Below are 21,292 nucleotides of genomic sequence, written 5' to 3'. Positions count from 1 at the left end.
CCCACCCTGGGTACGAACACTTTACCCGGCTGCCCTCGAAAAGGCGGTTCAGGACCATGGCCGCAAGGACAAACAGACTGAAGAACAGCTTCTACCACAGGGCCGTCCAGGCCCTGAACACAGCAAAGACCTAGGTTCTGGGCCCTGGACAGTCTGGACGGATTGATGGCAGCTGCTGGACTGAAAAAATCAGGTGTAGTGCTGAGGCACAAATATGTACATTTCAAGCCTGCAAACTGCGACACTTTAAATAAATGTGCAATAACACTATTGTGCAATATGACAACCCTAGTCGTCTATCTGTACAGTATAGTATAGTGGATAGTGTACATAGCCGTTATTTATGTAAACCAGCTCCTTCCCTTCTTGTGTTTTTTTTTTAAAGTTTTTTTTTTCTTTTTTTTCTTTCCTATCACCAGGGGAGCCACCCCTCCTAAATGTCGTTGTTTGGTACCTGTACTGTAGCAATGACAATAAAGACCATTCATTCATTCATTCATTCATTCATTCATTCATTAGCATCACACAAACATAACATGTTTGCCACAACGTGACGAAGATCAAGAATGCTGTCTGATTCCATGACCATGTTGTCTACATTTTATACTTTTATACTTTTATATTTTCTAGACGTGATATTTTAGCAAACCCACATTGATACAACCGTGTGCCTTAAAATGTTACTTTAATGTACCAAGAATGGTACAAAGTGGGGAAATGTGATTGAAAATGTCTTTGCTTCATTGTATTGCTTGTGCTATGCTAGCTAATGTGCCATTTTGTCTTGAGTGACCTAAGATGGCTTCAGCACCGGAGTAGGGCCGGGAGGGCAAATTTGGGATTTATAAAAACTGTGCAGTTATAAGGCATGTGAACGCGACAGTGACAGTGATGCTGTGTACTTGGGTCGTGCTGCAAACATTGTGCATTGCCACATGTTTGATAACCTGAAACCCTTCAATGGATTCCATGAAGGCTGCCAAAGAGATTGAGTGCCTAACCTCCTGCTGGCACTGGTAAACATGATCCTTGAAGGTAGGGGTGTAACAGATCACGGATAATCCGTGATCCGTACGGATCGCTCATCGCCCACGGTTCGGCACACATGTGTACCGCGGATCAATTGCAAAATGTAACCAAGTAATAATATTACTTAATATTAGTTAATATCGCTTGTAAATCACAATGTAGAGTTGCCATGAAAAGATAGACGCGACAGTTGCGTGCTTTGTTTTACTCTAAAGCGCAATGATAGGTTGGAATGATGAGAAAAAAAATCCAGAACAACAAGGCTGCGTTCGTAAATTCGCTCTGGAATCTGATCAGCATTCATGGTACACCTCTTGTCCAATCAAATTACTTGGTCCCTTTATGACGTCGGACCCAGTGTGCTCTCCGGCGCTCTCAGAGCAAATTTACGAACGCAGCCCAAGTGTATCATGGCGAGTGCTGCTAATGTTGGCGACAGAGAAGAACTCGAAATGCCTCCCTTGTCATTTAAATCCCATGTATGGGAGCACTTTGGCTTCTCTGTCAATTATAACAATGACGGACAGTGTCATTGGAAGTGTGGTCGATAAAAAAGTTACGGTGTTTAAGCGTTGTGCAACGAGAAAGTCGTACGAGCATGGCCACACATTTGCCGCGACATCACCCTGGTGTGTTGACGGGAGGCACGAAAAAGGCAGCTTGACAACTTCTGATAATGTAGCCAATTTTTTCATACCATGTTTAAAGTAAGGTTTCACTTTATTATTTAGTTAAAAGTGGCATAAAACATGTTTATTTGTCTGCTTTAACCTCATAGGAGCCAACGGACCCCCATGGGCATCCGAAGTGATATAAAGAGTTTACCTCGATCAATTCTCTTCAAAGATATCACATTTTTTTCACAACTTTGCATGCTATACGATGCCACCATTTTTTTCCAGAGACGGTAAACACGGCCTAAGTCACATCCAGTTTTCTCCAACTGGAGAATGTGTCATGTCCGGTTTCAACGCCGAATTTCCATACCATTGGTCGGCCAACCCCAAAAAATCCCCCCCCCCCCCACATTTTTTTTTTCTTTCTGATACATGAGAAAGGTCAAAGGTCAAAGATGGTGCCAACATATCTCCAAATGGCCTAAACATATAGGTGTCCGCCTAAACATACCTGTACTAAAACAGGTACAAAGTTGCATTTGCTCACATTACTAGCATCGACTTTGGCACAAGTACTAATAAGACCCTGGAGTACTGATTCCTAGATGATTTGGGCTTCGTTATCAAGCTGTTGTTTTTTTAGGCGGAGACTGAATTTGAGATGTTTTATAATGTTCTAGCTCTATTTGCTCTGACACAGTAACATAGATTTTTATTCTGACACTTCTACAGCCACCCCACATGTGTTAGCTTTCATTTGATAACAAGATCATTATGAAGGCCCTTGTGATTGTGGAGATATTCTATATTCACTGTGGGCATGTCATTTCGAGCAGAAAACCAGAAAAATGAGGTGGATAAGATAGAGCCCAGTGATTCACTGCTGCAACCAGGTGCCTCCTCCCTCTCTCCTACTGCATCATTTAAGTTGAATGTGTGTTTCTGTTTAATATGTAGCCTAATGTTTGAGTGTAGAATATGTTATGTATGTACAGTATATATATATATATATATATATATATACATACACACACACACACACACACACATATATATATATATATATATATATATATATATATATATATATACCAGTTTTGACATCTTGAATGTTGGGCTTTACACAGTAAAAGTGGTGTTTTTACAGAATTCGAGGAAAAAGTTTTTATTTTTATTTTTATGTTTTGTGTTAATCCGAAAAATGATCCGATCCGTGACTCAAAAACCGTGACACGATCCGATCCGTGAGTTAGGTGATCCGTTACACCCCTACTTGAAGGTCCAAGCATCAGAGACCAGAGTACATATCCAGTGAGTCAGCAGCCTCAACCATCGCACAACTGCTGAAGTTTAACAGCGTCAAGCACTGGCGGCTTGAAGGACCTACATCTGCCAACGTCAGACACAATACTGCTCAGGAAACACCTGTTCCAATGTATATAGGCCTAATGGTCCATGCCAAAACTAGGAAGAGGAAAGTAGTGTAACGGCTTTCACATCTGGGTGTCAGTATCACAGATATGACCGTGTGCTTCGTCTGTCAGCCCAGCTAGGAGAAAGTGTCATACAGCAGTACCACAAAGATCAGGTGGTTGAAGCAGTGATTGAGGACTTTGAAGATGCACACCAGCTCATGGGAAGAGGACCTGAGGTGCTCCACCGTGATGTGATGTCTGCTCACTCATCAATGTAATGGTATGAAGTAAACTTGTATATGGATACATTTTTGCTGTGAAAACTTTTTCTTTGTGAATCCAAAGAAAAAGAGGACCCAGAGGACCCTATCATGTTTTGATAACTAAGCCTACTTGTGCCTTTTATGCTTGGGAATATACAATACAGTATGGCAAAAATGTCTACTCAGTTCAGGCTCACATATTTTTTTGCAAATAATGATGGTTGAAGGTTTTTTCATCACTATATTACTATTCTACAGCAACATTGGAGGCAAAGATTTGAACAAATATGAAAGTACAAATGTGAGTGTTGCAACACAAGTTTTATTCAGAGTAAGAGATGTCAACACCAGCATGATAAAAAGTGTACAAACATCACAATTTCAAATGAAATATCACAGCAACTTGTGATCTTTAACATATACAGCAAAAAATATATATAAACAAAAATCATGCCATGTGGTACCAAAATTAAGTTTGGAAATGTTCAAGAGGGAGAGCGGGGATACTGGAAAGGAGAGAAGGAAATCAATATTGTATAAAATCCTTTCATCAAAGCATTACTTGAAAGAAATTGAAATTGTAGCATTTTAATAAATTGATGACTTCACAAATATTTATATGAAAATTTGTCTGCATTCTAGAATGTGACATGTTTGTAGTGTTCTCTATGTAGTCACAGATAACCTTTAACATTTGATATTACAATATGTACTGACTTTATGTGAGCAGCAGGTTTGTGCTTAAAATCCCATTTCCTTTGTATCAGTAAGAATAATTGACTAAAGAAAAATAGTACAAGCTGTCAATCTATCTAAAGCGTTGCTATATTGGCAAAAAGCTGCAGACACAAAGCTTTTGACACTGGCATGTGGAGTTATGGAATGTGGACCTTGCAGTAGGCCCAAATAGATGGTTCTGAGTGTGAGATCAGGTCAATGACTAGCTAGCACCCTCATGTTAAAACTATCAAATAGTGATGTCTGCATTCAACTCATTTCATGTCCTGTTGACACCACATTATCAACCTCCACATACTTTTTAGATGCTACTGTTGCCATATAGTTTTTTGCAAATCATCCCACTTTATTTACCCATTGATATTGCAACATACTCATGAAGTGCATGCATGATAGAATGTATCAAGAACACAAAATCCGTTATCGGTGCCATCATAAGCAATTGTAAGTCACATGATAATTCCACTTTGTATGAAAAATTCAATCAGTAATGTGTAAGGGTTCATTTCTGCAGTTGGCTGGGCCGACAATGACAATCACATTGCATCATAATGTATTTTAAGTACAATGAATATATTTTTTGACGATGTCTCATAAAAAGTTATAGCAATTTACTGTTTATTAGCTCTGACCACTGCTTGTCATCATAGAAACAGTAGTACATGGACCACTGGCTACTACATTGTCACTGTCCTAATTCAACAGACTTTGTTGATTATAGTTTCCACCAATCAAGTAGACAAATAATCAAAAAGCAGTCTTTAGCTCATATAATTTGTTGTGGCTTAGACACTTAGATGCATGATTGCAAAGACAATTATACTCAACAAGTGCAATATACTATGATGCATGGGGACATTGACCCTGTAAATCCAGCTTATCAATCAGTCTTTATAAAGATACCTTATCTACAATTGAAGCTTTTCAAGTACCTCTTAATAAACATCAAAACATGGAAACAAAGGTGTCCCTGTGCAAAATCGACATGAGAGAAGGAAACTCATAAACATCTTTCATTTTAGAACCGATTGCCCATGTTCAATTCCTAAAACATGATTATATTAAAAGATTTATACAAAACTTAATACATTTACATTTAGTAAAAAGATTGATCAGCTCTTTGCTAATTTTATTTATAAGAAATTGCATATACCCAAACTTTTTGTTATATAGATTGCATCCCATATCTAAACAAGTGATTTAATAATTATTATACCAATATTGCTGATAAGTTGTCCTGCTAGCTATTTAAGATTTATGATCAAAATAAATTGGTGATGCTAGATTGTCTCCTACATTTTCCATAACCATTGGTCATCCTCTTCTGTGTTTGAATGGAAATAGTTTTAACATCACAGAATACTAATAGTTTTAAACTTATTAAGTAGTTCATTCTGGATGATGGGATTTGCACCAGTACGTTTCCGTGTCATGATGTTTGAAATCTTCATATTTATACATTGTTTCCTCTCATACTTTATTCAAACGCAGACGGCATTATTGACCACTGAAGACAAAAAGTTGTTCAAACATTGTTACAAAAATTGATAAATTTACATCCATTAAACAATCTTCACATCAAAGGTCCTCTATTACATCCATTGAGAAAAGCTTATCACAAAACGATTGCTCCTCACATTTTCCTCATCTTGCTTCTCTTCTAAACCTGTGGCACTCAGTTTTGTCCTTTTGTTAAGAAGCATTAAAATAATGAATGATTCAAGCTTACAATTAATAAATACATATACACAAAAATGTGCATACATTAGCAGCTATAAACATTACATCACATTATATTAGGTCATATGAAAATGTACAAAAGGTGAATGTTCTTTAAAACCGTTGCCATTGGTACTGTAACTATTTTTAAAGCAAGGCAAAAAAAAAAAAAAAAAAGGAGCTTAGAGCATAACAGCATAATAAATAAAAAGGAATACTATGGTAAAATACAGCAGCTAAATCATAACCAATTTTGTCTTTTGACTTTTTTTTGCTGAACATCTCTTGATTTGGCCATAGTGCCCTTTTGAAGGTGGGTAGGTTACACCTGGATGCCTTGCACCGCTTGTTTTATGTTCTCCAGTAGAGCCTTGTTCTCCGGACTCTGGTACTGGTCCTGATGAGTGTACATGTCTGTCAAAGTACTCACATACGTGTCAAAGTTCTGTTCATTCATTGGCTCCTGTGAGGAAAAGTGAAATCAATGAGGACCATGATACTTAGCTATGTTCATCAAAATACACTTCATATGATTTCAAAGGATATGATCCATTCATTTGCTTTCAGAGGAGAGGGAAGGGAAGGGGTTGGGAGGACTGAATTAGCCTGTTCAAGGGAGGGAAATTGAACAGCTACGTTGCAAAGATAACATGGCAGGATTATAATAATTGTGTCTACCAACACATACAATAATAATGTTTGACCACTGACATGGTCCTGTACAGTTGATCAAATGCAACGGCCATGCAAAATCAGTAGACTAGATTACAGCCGACTCATATGGATGATGGTTGTGGATTAGTTTATGAAAACAAACTTATGACTGACATCACATTATGTTATGTGATGTGTGCAGCTAGCATGTGTGAGACAGGTGAGGGAGGCACAGGGGTAGACAGACACGATGTTGCAACATGATGATCATACAGACAGACTGACATCTAATGTTCAACAGCCGACTGAACCTACAGTAATTGCTTCATTGACTCTAGCTGTGGAATTCCATATAATTTCCTGATACTGAAAAATATGGCTCAGAGTTTTATTCCATCATAATGAACTTTGCCTCCTCAGCAATATCATGAGATTCTTTGAAGTGTTCTAAGGAGCCAGAAAACCTTTCCAAAATCTTTCCAAACCATTGAATTGTAACATGGCGCAACACGTAGGTCCATGGACAATTGTGATGCATACACACCACAGTGTATTGACGAGTACAAGGAAGACGCAAGGGGAGGAAATGATAGTGCAGAAGCAAAGGATAAATAGAATAAAGGACTATAAAAATGAATCTCTTACTCTGTGGGGCATCTGTAAACAGCAGTTATGTTTAACTGGGGTCTCTTTCTGTGGCGTCGGTTTCTACAGGAAGAGGTGTAAAGAGAATTCTATTAGCCTGCTGTACAAAAGGCAGCAGAATGCTTTGTAACTTCTAATGGAGTAAATCCCCTCACATGAAGTATTGGAGAACAGGGAGCCATATTCAGAGTGAACGATCTGAAAGAAGATGATTTAACAACTTTGGTGCCTTTTGAAAACAGGGATTATCCAATTAGCCCTGCTCTTCTTCATACACAAGAGCTTTGACTGGATAATACCAATAACCACATGACATCAAGGCAGCCATGATTTTTTTCTCAACTGAAAAAAAAAAGCTTTGGGGCGGTGTTTTGTCATTAGTGTTATTAAGTCTGTAAGGGAAGTGTAGCACAGAAGCACATGAACTGCTGAGAAAACAAGTGACAAACATAAAAGCAGATGAGGAAAACCCAACCCATGTCACTGGCCCTTTCATGAGAGTCTCAAAAAGTTCAACATCTCAAAATCTCTTTTTCATGTATTTCTTTCATGCATATAACAAAGCAGCATTTATTGTAATAATTCTCTGATGTTTAGTTTCAGTGGCATTAATTACACACACTACAACTATAAAAGACATTGGTTGATATTTCAGCCCCCTATCAAAAGCTGTAACTTGTGGAGTAAGCCACTTCTATGATATGACCATGCTGTGTTTTAACATTTATTGTCTTGGGTCAACAGTCAACAACACTTGGCAATAATGGAACATCAAAGAGTCATGCTCACAAGTGTGCCATCTAATATGTGCCATCTATTTAATATCCCGCCCCCTCCATCTTTGTTAGTTGTAAGATCCGTCTCTTACCATATGTGGGAGCTGGATGTTGGCTAAGCTGTTGATGAGAGACTGGCTGAGGTTGGCTAGCTCGTGCAGTAGGGAGTCATTCTGCTGCTCGATCACTTTATTCTCCTCCTCTATGGATTTGAGACTAGTCTCCATAGTGGTGATCTGGGGAAGGAAGACATGCATCACTAGATAGGATCAGGGTGGCTGCCTGGTTAATAATAATAATAATAACAATAATAATAATAACAACAATAATAACAATAATATCAATAATAACAATAATAACAATAATAATAATAACAATAATATCAATAATAATAACAACAATAATAATAATAACAATAATAATAACAACAATAACACTATTATTATTAATAATAATAACAACAATACTAATAATCATAATCATAATAATAATAATAATAATAATAATAATAATAATGCATTTATTTTGCATTTGTAAATTTGTTTAAAAAGATGGGTTTTGAAGGAGAAGAGCATGCTGGATTCTTTGATGTGGCTTGGGAGGATTAACCTTTTTATTGAGAATTAAAGAACGAGAGAACTTGGAGCTTAGCTGGTATAAACACTCAAAAGTGCCATTACACTCAAAACTTACTTGTGTCCGGAGTTTAATCATGTCTGATTCCACTTGATTGTTTGATTCATTTAAATCTTTGATTTCTTCATCCAGCTGTTTGATTTCCTCATCATTTTCTATTCCTGGGGAAAAGGTGTCAAGGTGATTTATTAGTTTCGATGACTGCTGAGAACAACACGTTGCCTTGTCAAGGGGGGGGGCTGGGGGGCTGGCATTCTGTTTTCTCATTTTAGAAGGGTCAGTCAGATTACCTTTGCTTGCTCGTTGCTTGATTGTCAACATTTCTACCCCAGTCATTCTGGCTTTCTTCATGGCTGAGGTGGCACGGGGGCAACCAGAGAGACTGGTGAATAAAGCCACATAACCACTGGAATGAGTCGTCCAGTTCGTAACTATAAAATTCCAATATATAAATCTGTTTTTGTCTGTATGTATACACAGTGGTTCCCCTCACAGAGGCACAGAGACACAGAGGCCCACCTACCTCCGATGGGTCAGGAAGCTCCCGCTCACATGACCCGAGCCATCGCAGCCTGGGGTCGGGCACGACATGCCGTCTGTCTTCCCCGATTTCCAGGCGAACTGGGAACCGTTGACGTAGCCGTCCTTCTGCCTCTTGGCCGCCAGGGGGCAGCCTGATGCGCTGCGGTGGGACGCGTATTTCCCCGTCACATGACCCTGTCCATCACAGCCGGGGACGGGACACCTGCGGAGAGAGGGTGGGTCACATGGGTCAGGGGGGGCTCTCTCACCTCACCTGCATCACGCCCTCTCCCCAGGGACTCGTGGTAGAATGACTTCTACAATCACGTTGGCTGCGCCAAAGAAACCCCTACCCTGGGTTATGGACATTTAGCTCTGGTTTTTGCATTTGTATGCCCTTCAGAGTGACATTTGGGCTGATTAAAATGAACAGCGTGTCTGCAGGCTGCACCACCCCGGCAGCGTTTGAGGTCAGTGTTAATTATGATTGCAATGTTAATGTTGATGGTAGATCCACCGAACCACACAGGAATAGAGGTGGCTGCAACAGCTGCGTAGCGATCGAAGGTGAAATGACACTGCATGAACTTTAGATTATTCACAAGGTCATGTACGGTTAACAATACGGCACTACTTTACCAAATGCCAAACGATCCCAAGTGAGTCCCAACCTTAATTTGAGTCTAGTCTGCGCTAGATAGATAGATAGATAGATAGATAGATAGATAGATAGATAGATAGATAGATAGATAGATGGATAGAGATAGATAGATAGATAGATATATAGATAGATAGATAGACAGTCAGATAGATAGACAGATAGATAGACAGATAGATATATAGATAGATAGATAGATAGATAGACACACAGATAGATATATAGATAGATAGACAGACAGACAGATAGATAGACATCTGAACATGATATGCAGTAAGAACAGACCAGTATGATTGACCATCTGATTCTGATCACCTTGATGGAGCCAGCCGGAGGAGGAGTACAGTCTTATTGCGGCAGGCAGAAAATATCTCCTATGGCTTATTGGCTGAAATGTAATGACCGACTATGGCCTCTAAAAATACGTTCACACAAGACTCTCACCTGATTGGCTCCTGGTCGTCCTTGTCCTCCTTGCTGTGCAGTATCTTGATCCCGCTCTTTTTCGCCCGTGGACAACCTGACAGACTGGATGGGAAAGGTCTTGTGCAGTTCACTACCATCTTAATTGCATTGTTGTAATATCAATACATTTTCAATTGACTGGCAGTAAATGTTCTAAATGTAGAAAGAGCTGCAATGTTCATATTAGAAGATTTCAAGAACCAACTATGTTGACCCCTTTACTCATTGGAATGTACAGTAAGACCTTATCTATAGAAACGAAAACAGAGAAGTCTAAGCATAATATATCAACTACAACATAATACTGTATATCATACGGTATGTTCAACAGTTGAACTTCAACGGTTTGTCACAAATATCAATGAAGCCATTAGTATTGTTCTGCTCTTCCCTAGATTGCGAAGGGTTGGTCTGTAGTGTGTGAGAGTGCATGTGCAGTATAAAGCAAGTCTACCTCCTGTGCGAGGCGTAGTTCCCGGTGATGTGACCTGAGCCGTCACACCCTGGAGTGGGACACCTGGAGGAGAGGGGACAGACAGGGTCACTTAAGGAGACTTGGTGAAACAGTTTCAATTACACCTATGAGCATATCGGTTTGTAAACACAACATTAGAGATCTGTCTATACAATCACTTTTTCGTTCACATCAATTTGGAGAAATAGCGTCAGGCTTACTTGAGGTCCTGTGAATTGGTCGGACTCGTCATCATACTGCGAATGCCTTTGTCAGCTAACTGGCAGCTTGAGAGACTATGGGAACACACAGCATGGTCATATTAGGGGTGTGTACAGTCACTAGCTCATGGAACATTTGACTAAAGACTGTATGAATGTAAGCTTGCTGTGAAGTGTACAGGTAATATCTTATATCTTGTGTGGCCTTACGTGACAAGCTCCTTCTTGCCCTCCTTGCAGGGGGCATACTTGTGTTTGGGGCTGGGGATGGTCACGTCACTGGGGTAGTGCTGGTCATCCAGGAGGTCCTGGAATGGGTCAATGTCATCAGGCTGTTGGAGAGATGAAAAATAGGAAGACTACTCCATGTTATCGTGTAGCCAAATACACTGATTGATATTCAAACATCCCACACGCTTCAGATAGACTCAGCAGCTGGCTGATCTTATTTCTTGGTGTAAAGCTATTCTCCCATAGAAACCCCCTGCCCCCCAATTTCCATGCTAATGCCCAGTAGAAATCCATGCTTGATTAAAGAGCCCAATTACTCTTACGATTAAAACCCTTCAATTTAGCACTTTTAATCTGACACTGCAAATGTATTAATTTACTGCATGGGTTGCTTTGTGTAATATCAGATATTTGAAGGAGAAAGTGTGAAGATGATCTACTATCTGGCACTAATAACATGGTACTAGCTTTAATGAATCCCATGAAGCATGAATCCACTTGTGCGCTCAACCACAAAAGGCTCTGCTGAGCAAAAGCAGTACCAGCAGCATCCACTAGATGTCATTCAAGGACTGTTAGGTGGAGGCAGTGTTCACTCCATTCCTTATGGACCAAATCAATTCATCATTACCTGTGCTGCCAAACTCTCATTATAAGTCTTAAGGGTCACAATGCACAAATTGAATACCAACAGGAAATATAATACAAGAGACTTAGTAAAGTAAATCCAAAGAAATTAAGAAACATTACAAATAGAATCACAATCACGAGAAATTGCCCTTGATGTTATTGTGGTCCTTTCACATACCTCTTTATGTTCATCGTCGCTGATGCGTTTAATCTTGGTGTAGTCGACGGGCAGCTCCCAGCAGTCGGCCTCGCTCATCTGGTAGCACCTGCTGTTGAGCAGGGCCTGCCGCTGGGGGGACATGGGCTGCAGGGGCGTCAGGACGGTACCACTCCCCTCTGGACCCCCTGGCTGCCTGCTCATACTCAGGTCCAGAGTGCTATTGTCATCCACATCCCCATCAGGACTCTGCCAGAGAGAGAGAGAAAGAGAGAGAGAGAGATAAAGAGAGAGATAAAGAGAGGAAAAAAGGAAAGAGCGCAAAAAGATTGTATGAGGGAAATTGGAGAGAGAGAAGGGAGACAAGAGGGAAATAGTAGATAGAGGAAAGGGTGGGGAGAGAGAATGAGAGAGACAGAGAGAGAGAGATGCTAATTACTCCTCCTGCTCTGCCCACTCTGCAGCCCACACTGTGGTGAAGATGAACGTACAGGGAATAACACTCATCCCCCAGGCGCTCTGATGGTGATGATGATGGTCATGCTGCACACATGCACACGCATACACACACACACACACAGCGCGACTACGCCAGAGCAGCGCTGTGTCTCTAGACGCTGTCCTTACAGAGAGGTCACCCTTGTCTCCTCGCGGGAGGAGGGAGAGGAGGGGGGGGTGATGGGGCGCGTGGGGAGGGGGGAAGGGGGGGGGGGGGTTATGGGAGTCGAGCAAGCAGGCGAGAGAGAGCCGCCTCCGCGACTGAAACCCATCATCGATCCAGCCTGAGGACGGGCTCCACCGCACCCTGCACATCTCTTTGTCTCAACCTCTCCAGGCTTCTCCCGTGGCGCTTGCTTCGCCCCACAGTGTAATAGATGTGCCAAGTAATCACCGGGTGTCATGCCAAGCAGTATTATTCTGTGATAAGAAGAGCTTAAATCAAGCGCCAGAAAAAGCATCTGACGCCTGGCCTTGTTGATGAGGCCTCTGACTCAGAAGCAGTGGCAATGACTCAGTCGAGGCTAGGCCCACCGTTCACTTAAATGAGTCACAACAGCAATAAGACGAGAGATAATACCTTTGTTGAATCAAATGTATACTGACAGACCAATTACAGAGCCGAGAGAGACGGACAGACAGATAGAGAGAGACAGATAGAGAGAGAGAGAGAGAGAGAGAGAGAGAGAGAAAGCGAAAGAACGAGAGACGACGAGAGAGAGAGAGAGAGAGAGAGAGAGAGAGAGAACGAGAGGAGCAGAGGAGGAGCGAGTTTCACCAGTGAGTGAGTGAGTGAGCGAGTGAGTGAGCGTGAGCCTGAGACGCCGTCACCTACCTGGGAGAGGAGGTCCTGGGGTTTGCCTCCCAGGCCGTGGGGCATCTCTCTGCAGCGCGTGGACAGGTTGAGGATGGCCGTAGCAGCCATGTGGGCTGCCTCCATGTCGTGCGTGTAGTCGAAGCTGCTCTTGCTGCAGGTGCTGCTGGCGCTGCTGCCGCCCCCTCCCCCTCCACAGCTCAGACTGCTGCTGCTGGGAGCATAGCTGCTCGTCGTGCTGCTGGCCGGGCTGGAGTTCTTACAGTAGCGCTTGGCTGCAGTGGAGCACACAGCGATACAGTTCATATGCAGCAGACATGTACCGCTACGTACTGTACCCACACAGACATACACATCGACAGACGAAAAAAATCTATACAAAAAATAAAAAATAGAAGACACTTACAGTATAGACAGACCCTAACCCGTACAAAAGCAGAAGCCAAATAGACCAAATAGATAGAGAATATTGAAAAATGTTGAAGATAGATAGATAGATAGATAGATAGATAGATAAATAGATAGATAGATAGATAGATAGATAAATAGATAGATAGATAGATAGATAAATAGATAGATAGATAGATAGATAGATGCATATATCGATGGATGCATAGATAGATGCATAGATAGATAAATGCATAGATAGATTGAGCGATAATGACTAGCCAACACCTACAGAAGTCTTTCATAGCAGGGTTTGATATTCCACGGCCAATGCTGTGTGAGCAACTGAGAATGCTCTTGGTTGAGGAAGAGCGAGACAGAGAGATGGAGAGAGCGAGAGAGCTAGAGGGAGAGAGAGTGTGTGAGCAAGAGGGATGGGAGCTGTGTGATGGTGAATCTGGGCTTCACAGTGAGGGTTTGCAGGCAGCAGACTGCGAGAGGGAGAGCGTGAGCGTGGAATGCAGAAACCTAGCCCTAAAAGCATCCCTCTACTCAACAGGGAGCTGAGGCAAAGTGCATGAGGAAAATCTAATCCAGCGTCTCCACCAATGCCTCAGAGCTAAATGAGATGAGCTGGATTCCATTTTTATCTCTAACTTGGATTGTTAGAGATAAAAATCACCTAATCTCCTGCACTATGCGGTACGACTACTGTATTGTATAGAGACAGGATGTTTCTAGCGTCTGTGTCTGTACTGCTTATGTCTATGAGCTCAAGATACAGAATGGCAAAACAACAAACAACCATTACCAAACCACGATCTTTGGCACCATGGATAGGGATACTGTGTGTGTGTGTGTGTGTGTGTGTGTGTGTGTGTGTGTGTGGGTGTGTGTAGGTCACACTCATGCAGGCAGGTGTGCGCACCGTCATATCCCTTGGGCGAGGTGTCTCGTCCATGGGCCTTGGGGGCCAGGCCTCTCTTCCCGTAGACGGGGTGTTGGCTGTCGTAGCCGCCGCTGTAGTCGAAGCTGGTCTTGGAGTACTTCTCCAGCTCCTTGGCCAGGTTGGAGCGCGGCGTGCTGGTGGAGACGTTATTTTTGTAACCGTACTGTGGGAGCTCCAGCTGTTTCACAAAGCACATTGGCCTGGAAGATAACCATGGACAGGGGGGCCGTGTTTGTGTGCACGCGGTGAGAGCGGTCTGACTGATGTAAGTCCTCACTCAACCATTAGGGGCACTCACTTGTAAGAGAACATAATGACTGGTAGTACGCTATGTCCTATCCACTGTATCTAGATTATTTGACCATGTACTAACTACATCTATGAGATATATGAATTAAACGCAGAGAGTGATGCGGGTGAGTAAGTTACATTCACTAGAAGGAATGCTCAGGAATGGATGAGCTGGTCATGTGATGAGGAAGTGATTGAGTGAGTACCTCAGCACACGGTCTGAAGACTGGTTGGACTTGGGCCCGCCGTCACATGGTAGGTGCTTCTCCTGGACTTTGGCCATCTTCTCCGCAGCGGCAATGGGGCACCCCGAGAGACTGCAACACCATGCAACACAACAGAGTGAGGCCTAATTAGCGGACGCACGAACACACACACACACACACACACACACACAGATAACCTCACGCCTCACACGCCTCACAGATTACACACATATCCAGTCAATTAACAAAAATTTGATTTGATTTAAACAGCATTGCAAATTTAGTGGTATATGAGGGGCCAATGTATGAATTATGTATTTCATGTGGCCTAGTTCTTAATCGAAAAGCAGGAGCTTTGCAGATACAGTAGCGTGTGTGTACGTGTGTGTGTGTGTGTGGGGGGGGGGGGCTGGTTAGCTTCAGAGAGATCCTCTCTGCCAGATACCGCAGTCCTTTCACAGGAATTCTGGGAGAGTCAGTGGGGAGAAGTGATTCTCCACCACAGTGCCACACCAGGCTTCAAAACATCCTGCTATGTGCACTCCTCTATCCCCTCTTCCTCTCACTCCCTTTTTTCTCCTAAAACACAATTCCCCTCTCCCCTTTCTCTCACATGTGCCTCACTCTCTCCATGTCTCCATGTTTGCAGCTCCCTGTCTTTTCCCCTTGTTTATTCTCCCTTCTCTCCATCTCCATCTCAGTCTCTCTGTCTCTTTGTCTCCCTGTCTCTCTCTCTCTCTCTCTCTCTGTGTCTCTCTCTCTCTCTCTCTCTCTCAAACACAAATCAGTCACGCTCCCAAACAAAACAGAGACAAACGCACTGCTCTGGGCCTCTCCTAATCGTTTCATATAGACGCGAGAAATGAAAAATTGATATAGCACAGAACACACACATTCTCATGCACAGACACACACAGATTTCAAAGCAGCTGGGAAATCTGTGAGGACCATGTGACAGGCTGACAGAAGGACTGCTGTCAGTATAGTAGAGTTTCCATGACAACAGCAAGGAGAGAAATAAGAGACACAGAAGCTATACATGTACAGTATTTTTGTGTTTTCCTCTCCCCAACACTGCTAATGACTACACAGTGTGTGTGCCAGTCCCACAGGAGGTGTTCTATATAACATGGCCTGCAGCAACTACGGGTGGAGAGTGAGGTATGTGTGTGTGTGTGTACACACTTTGTGTAGTGTAGTATTGCTGTGCGCCTATATACAGTATGCACAGTTTGGGTGTGCATGCCTGTGTGTACGTGCTTTGTTCTTTATGTAGTTTGAGGAATGCAGTCATCTTCCATTCTGCATGCTCTCTGATATACGCTATGAGACGGTGGCTAGTGGTCCTCTTACAGCTAAAATACCTCACCTCGTAACAATGGATAAGTGACACCACAGACCCCTCTCCCACGTCTTTTAACCTTTTCATAAACCAATTTATTTTTACTTACTTCTCTACGACATCATTCTATTGTTCAATTATTCATTTAGTTCTCTCTCAGTGCATGCCCTGGCTGCATTTCCAGCATGTTAGCTACTTACCTACGGTGGGAGTTCCTGTTGCTATTGACATGGCCACGTCCCGAGCAGCCAGGAGTAGGGCACTTTAGAACATTTTCATACATTGCAAGAACTTTGACAGACAAGGAGAGGTGAGAGAGATAGCAAGGGTTAGGAGCACCCAGAGACACACGTTATAGTCCATTCAGCTACATTAGTTAGCAGAAAGAGTGGCATGCACCAGTGATCATGCATGTGACAGAAAATCATTTGAAATGGTGTTCAAAGAAGGTATGTTGTGAGGAATCTTGTAGCATGTTAGCTGAGTAAGAGGCATTCTAAATGGTAGACAGATACCAGCCCAGCTGTGATGTCTAATGTCTAGTCTATCATGTCCTGATTGTCATATTTATATAACTGGAGCAGGGTTCGAGTTATGTGGGAGCCAATGGGAGCTGAGCTCCCATAAGGAAGGTCTGAGCTCCCATGAAAGCAGTAAAATCATACATCTGTGGGGGTCGCTAATAATACATTACCACAACCATTATTTGATCATAAATGTCAATGTAATGAGTATTATTTATATGATAAATATTCTAAAATAAACACGTTTTCCAAAAGAACTACGCGCACCTGCATTAATCTCCTGTGAATGACAGTATGCCTTTGAGTGCCTGCACTTTACCACCAAGACACTATGGGGCGCAGTAGAATATGATCGTTGAGAGCTTGCGAACGTGATTATTGAGAAGAAAACATTCAGTAGCTAGCTATCATGCCGCCCCCAAAAAGGCCACTGCTGCCGACCGAGTCGACAAGCCTGGAAAGTTTCGGGTTTTCATCCTAACAATTAACATCCTTCAGGCTAACAACATCAAACCAACAAATATAAACTCAACAATTAGAATGTATATTTTAGCTACATTAACCTTATTGTAACATGTAAATACTGATACTCACTCTGACAAATCTATCCCACGTTTTCAAACGAAAACACTGGTGCATCAACTGCCACAATGTAAAGTGCATTCGTAAATTTGCTCTGAGAACACCGGAGCGCACACTGGGTCAACGTCATAAAGGGACCAAGTCATTTGATTGGACAAGAGGCATTCCATGAGAGCTGATCAGATTCCAAAGCGATTTTACGAACGCAGCCAATGCAAACTGTAAATAGAGCCAGTGGCGTAGCGGACGGGCCCGCAAGCGACGCACCGCCTGATTTTTTTTTTTTTTTTTTTTTTTATAATTTAAAAATATATAAAACAAAGAAAATAAGTGGCCCTTCATTGTGTCAAACTTAATTTTAATATATAGGCCTATATTAAAATATATATACATGGTTAGCCGTATCCAATAGCAACATGACTTTGACGTCACACGTAGGCAGCGAGACACAAGGAAAATGAGCAAGCGAAAATACAATACAAAGTACAATAAGCATTCTTTAGGTGGTGATAGATTCTCTATTCGGACATTATAGCCGCTATATGTGGGACTGTCGGTCCGATATTGTAAAAAAATCCAATAAAAAAATGTATGTTTACGGAAGTACATGTCTCAAGTATTATCTCGGCGGTTAGTCGAGTGAAAGAAAAACAACATACAGATGATAATTCACACAATATAATACCACGAAAGCGTACAGCACTAAACAATAACATTTATTTGGGCAGCATCATACTCAAACTCAGGCAGAAAGGCAGGGTCCGGCCAGGTTCACAGTCACAGGCTGTCAGTGCATCATACAGGTACATAATTCAGCTTCGTTAGGCTATATATAGCTGTTTCTTTTTCTATTCTACTATTCTATTCTACTTCTGCTGTCTGCGTCTCCCTGGGTATTCCTAGACCAGATGGCAAACAGTAAAGAAATGCCACAATATACCAGGACTTAAGAAACGAGATGTCCAACAAAGGATTTGACTAACCCTGGCCAATTTTACGCAACAAGTAGACTCTGATGCAGCGGAGACAGGGTTGCCAGATTGGCTGGTTTTTGGTGGATTTAGACGTTTTTAGATTGATTAGGTTGGAAATTCTCAATCCCATCTGGCAACCCTTAGCGGAGAGTCTACAGATATGTTTACAGATATCACACTGCTGTGCACACTACACTTTGTTAAAATAAATAAAGCTTGTACTATTCTACTTATAATACATTCTACTGATGTAGTGTAGTCTACCATTTGGTTTTAGTTATAGGCTATTGCTCTCACTTGTTTGTACCTTTTGCTAAGTCAAGCATTTAGAATGTAGAGTGCATATTGCGAAATTTCGCAACGTCAATAACGCATCGGCCTCTAAAAAACGCACTTTTTTTTTCTTTTTACTCCGTTGCGAAAGGGCCCCCGCCGCCACCTTGCGGGGGGCCCCGGGATTTTGCGCTACGCCACTGAATAGAGCATCTAGGTTGCTAGGCAACGAATATGTGCATTATCTAAAATAACCGATAAAGCATGTCGCGTATTGCTAGGAAGGTTGTTTGTTGCTTGTTCATGGACGAGCATACATGATTATTTATGTCAGCTGCGATGTCACTGGAAATGGAGATGTGGACAATGTGTCGTGCTAACAGGGAAAGTGAATGGACTGTATAGCAAAAACATCAAAATTATTGGCCGAGATACCCGTGACTATCGCTTATAGCTGTTGTTTCATGTGGTGCTGTTGATGTGGTGAAATGAGTAGCCTATGGCTAATTAAAACTTGTAAGTCCCAACGCTGTGTGGGCATGATTTGTGCGCGTGCATGAGAACATTTCGCACTGTTATTTTGGAGACCCCCACAAAGCTCAGCTTATAACTCGAACCCTGAACTGGAGGTTTATGGTGGAGATAGTTTCATGCAGGATTGAACAGCCAGTCAACAGAGTGAGAGATGAGAGAGCCCCCCCCATGCTGAACGGATGACCACCTCATGTGCCAACACAAGAATCCAAGCATTTGTGAGTTTGTGAAAAGGGGTAGCCAGAAAACAATTAAATAAAGAATGGAATCAAACTGAAATATGGTAGTTCCACATTTCCCAAGCAGTGCCAAGATGTTACCTGGCTGTGGTACTTACTCTCTGGGGGTACCCTGTCCTTGTGGGGACAGCCGGAGAGGCTCCTGTGGTGGGGGTAGAGACCCGTGACGTGACCCGTCCCGTCACATCCAGGGGTGGGACACTTACTCTCCTTCTTCTCCCCCCTTGAGGAATCTGACAAGAAGAAGAGGGGTTTGAATATATCTCTCCATCCTGGGGAGCATTTAGGGCTGGTTACCCAGACCTAGATTATGCATACAGTATGCCTACTGTAGTCCAAGACTAAAAAAAGCAGTTCCAATGCCAATTCTCCATTGAAAGTGTAATGTATTATAAGCTTAATCTGTGTCCGGGAAACCAGCCCGTAATCTTGTTTACTAGTCTGTGTCACCTTTATAATAGCAATTGCAAGGAAAATTCACTGCCGTCCCATCACACTGGTTTATTTACAGTTCCATATTAAAAATCTGTTTACAGTGGTGCTCAACCACATATCATTCCCAGAATTGCCCTTCCAGTTAGTGGAGGGGGGGAAAAGACACCTGATTCATCAGTTAACATGGCATTCCATGTTCCCCACAGCTCTGCCCTGGAAAATCGTTAAATCCCAATTCCCCCAGAAATGCAATTGTAAAATCCCAATGCCCCAGAAATGCAATTTCATATTTCATTAAAAATGTACACTGGCTGAGAGATAACAGAGAATGACTAAGCCTGTGTGAAAGTGGCTTATCAGCAGTTCTCCCGTATGTATATCTGGGACTCTGTATCAGTACCACCATCTCCACCATCCTGAATCGTGCCCCAAGGACAAGGCTACTACGCCGAGCACACAGTGTATGATTATTGTCTACAGTATGTGTCACAGCTAAATGGTCTCATTCTCAAACACAAGCAAATCACTGCACTATCAATAGTCCTGACCCAAATGACTGACATCCTTCCCCACAACCATAGCTTTACTAAATACTTGACTTTTTAAAATTATTCAGGATAGATAATCTATGCTATGACAAATGGGAATAACACAGATCTTGGCCTAACTAGTCTATTCACCAGGGGAGGCTGGTGGAGGAAGAAATCGGAGGACGGGCTTGTTGAAATGCATGAGACGGAATGAGGAATGGTATCAAACAATGGTATCATTCCATTCCATGCATTACAATGAGCCTGTCCTCCGATTTCTACCTCCACCAGCCTCCACTGATAGCCACCTATTATGAGCTCACCATCACTATTCCTGTCCATAGTGACCCCTCCTCCATAGTTCTCTGTGCTAATGGAAGCTACATTACATTACATACAACACCATTACAGTACAGCTATATGAAAACCGGCCATAGGTTTCACTTTAATAATGATGATATCAACATACCTTTGCTACGCATGTGTTGACAACCTACTGCTATTGATGATGTTGGCAAGGCATGTTGCCATGGATAATGTTAGTAGTGGTATTAGAGAAAAAGATGGATTTGGAGTGAGATACTGCTATGATTTCTGGAACATAATAATTAAGCGACATTGGGTCTGTGAAAGGCGCTGTATAAATTATTATTATTAACAGTTATTATTATTATTATTATTATTAACATTAGTATAGCTTATTAGTTCCAGTCAACCCTACTGTGACTATACTCTGAATATACTGTACTGTAATTTGGGTGCCTCTCTTCACGTCATATGAATGGAGATGAATAAGAAAATCATTCATTTGCGTGTTTTGATATCTCTATATTTAAAAGAAAAAAGAGAGCTGCATACTCGTGCTCCGGTGCTAATTATTTATT

General features: G+C 42.0%; 2 protein-coding genes across 2 annotated transcripts in view; both read right to left on the bottom strand.

The window, feature by feature from the left end:
- Positions 1-21,292, bottom strand: part of bpnt1 (bisphosphate nucleotidase 1) — a 417,747-nt gene that overhangs the window by 280,024 nt on the left and 116,431 nt on the right. The gene's annotated exons all lie outside the window — the stretch shown is intronic.
- The window catches only part of myt1la (myelin transcription factor 1-like, a), a gene marked incomplete at both ends in the record, with an annotated part of 31,589 nt that continues 16,400 nt past the window's right edge, over positions 6,104-21,292 (bottom strand). Inside the window, 16 exons of the mRNA XM_080526477.1 lie at positions 6,104-6,244; positions 7,081-7,143; positions 7,949-8,092; positions 8,550-8,653; positions 8,783-8,874; positions 9,016-9,237; positions 10,117-10,215; positions 10,592-10,654; positions 10,813-10,887; positions 11,023-11,171; positions 11,852-12,079; positions 13,164-13,417; positions 14,458-14,678; positions 14,976-15,086; positions 16,518-16,608; positions 19,542-19,676. Coding sequence (XP_080382603.1) covers positions 6,104-6,244; positions 7,081-7,143; positions 7,949-8,092; positions 8,550-8,653; positions 8,783-8,874; positions 9,016-9,237; positions 10,117-10,215; positions 10,592-10,654; positions 10,813-10,887; positions 11,023-11,171; positions 11,852-12,079; positions 13,164-13,417; positions 14,458-14,678; positions 14,976-15,086; positions 16,518-16,608; positions 19,542-19,676 — 2,192 coding nt within the window. The remainder of the gene's footprint in view (positions 6,245-7,080; positions 7,144-7,948; positions 8,093-8,549; positions 8,654-8,782; positions 8,875-9,015; positions 9,238-10,116; positions 10,216-10,591; positions 10,655-10,812; positions 10,888-11,022; positions 11,172-11,851; positions 12,080-13,163; positions 13,418-14,457; positions 14,679-14,975; positions 15,087-16,517; positions 16,609-19,541; positions 19,677-21,292) is intronic.

This window comes from Nansenia antarctica (assembly GCF_963989245.1).
Source record: "Nansenia antarctica genome assembly, chromosome: 3".
NCBI classification, from domain to species: domain Eukaryota; kingdom Metazoa; phylum Chordata; class Actinopteri; order Argentiniformes; family Microstomatidae; genus Nansenia; species Nansenia antarctica.
This window is presented reverse-complemented; position numbering and strand designations above follow the sequence as displayed.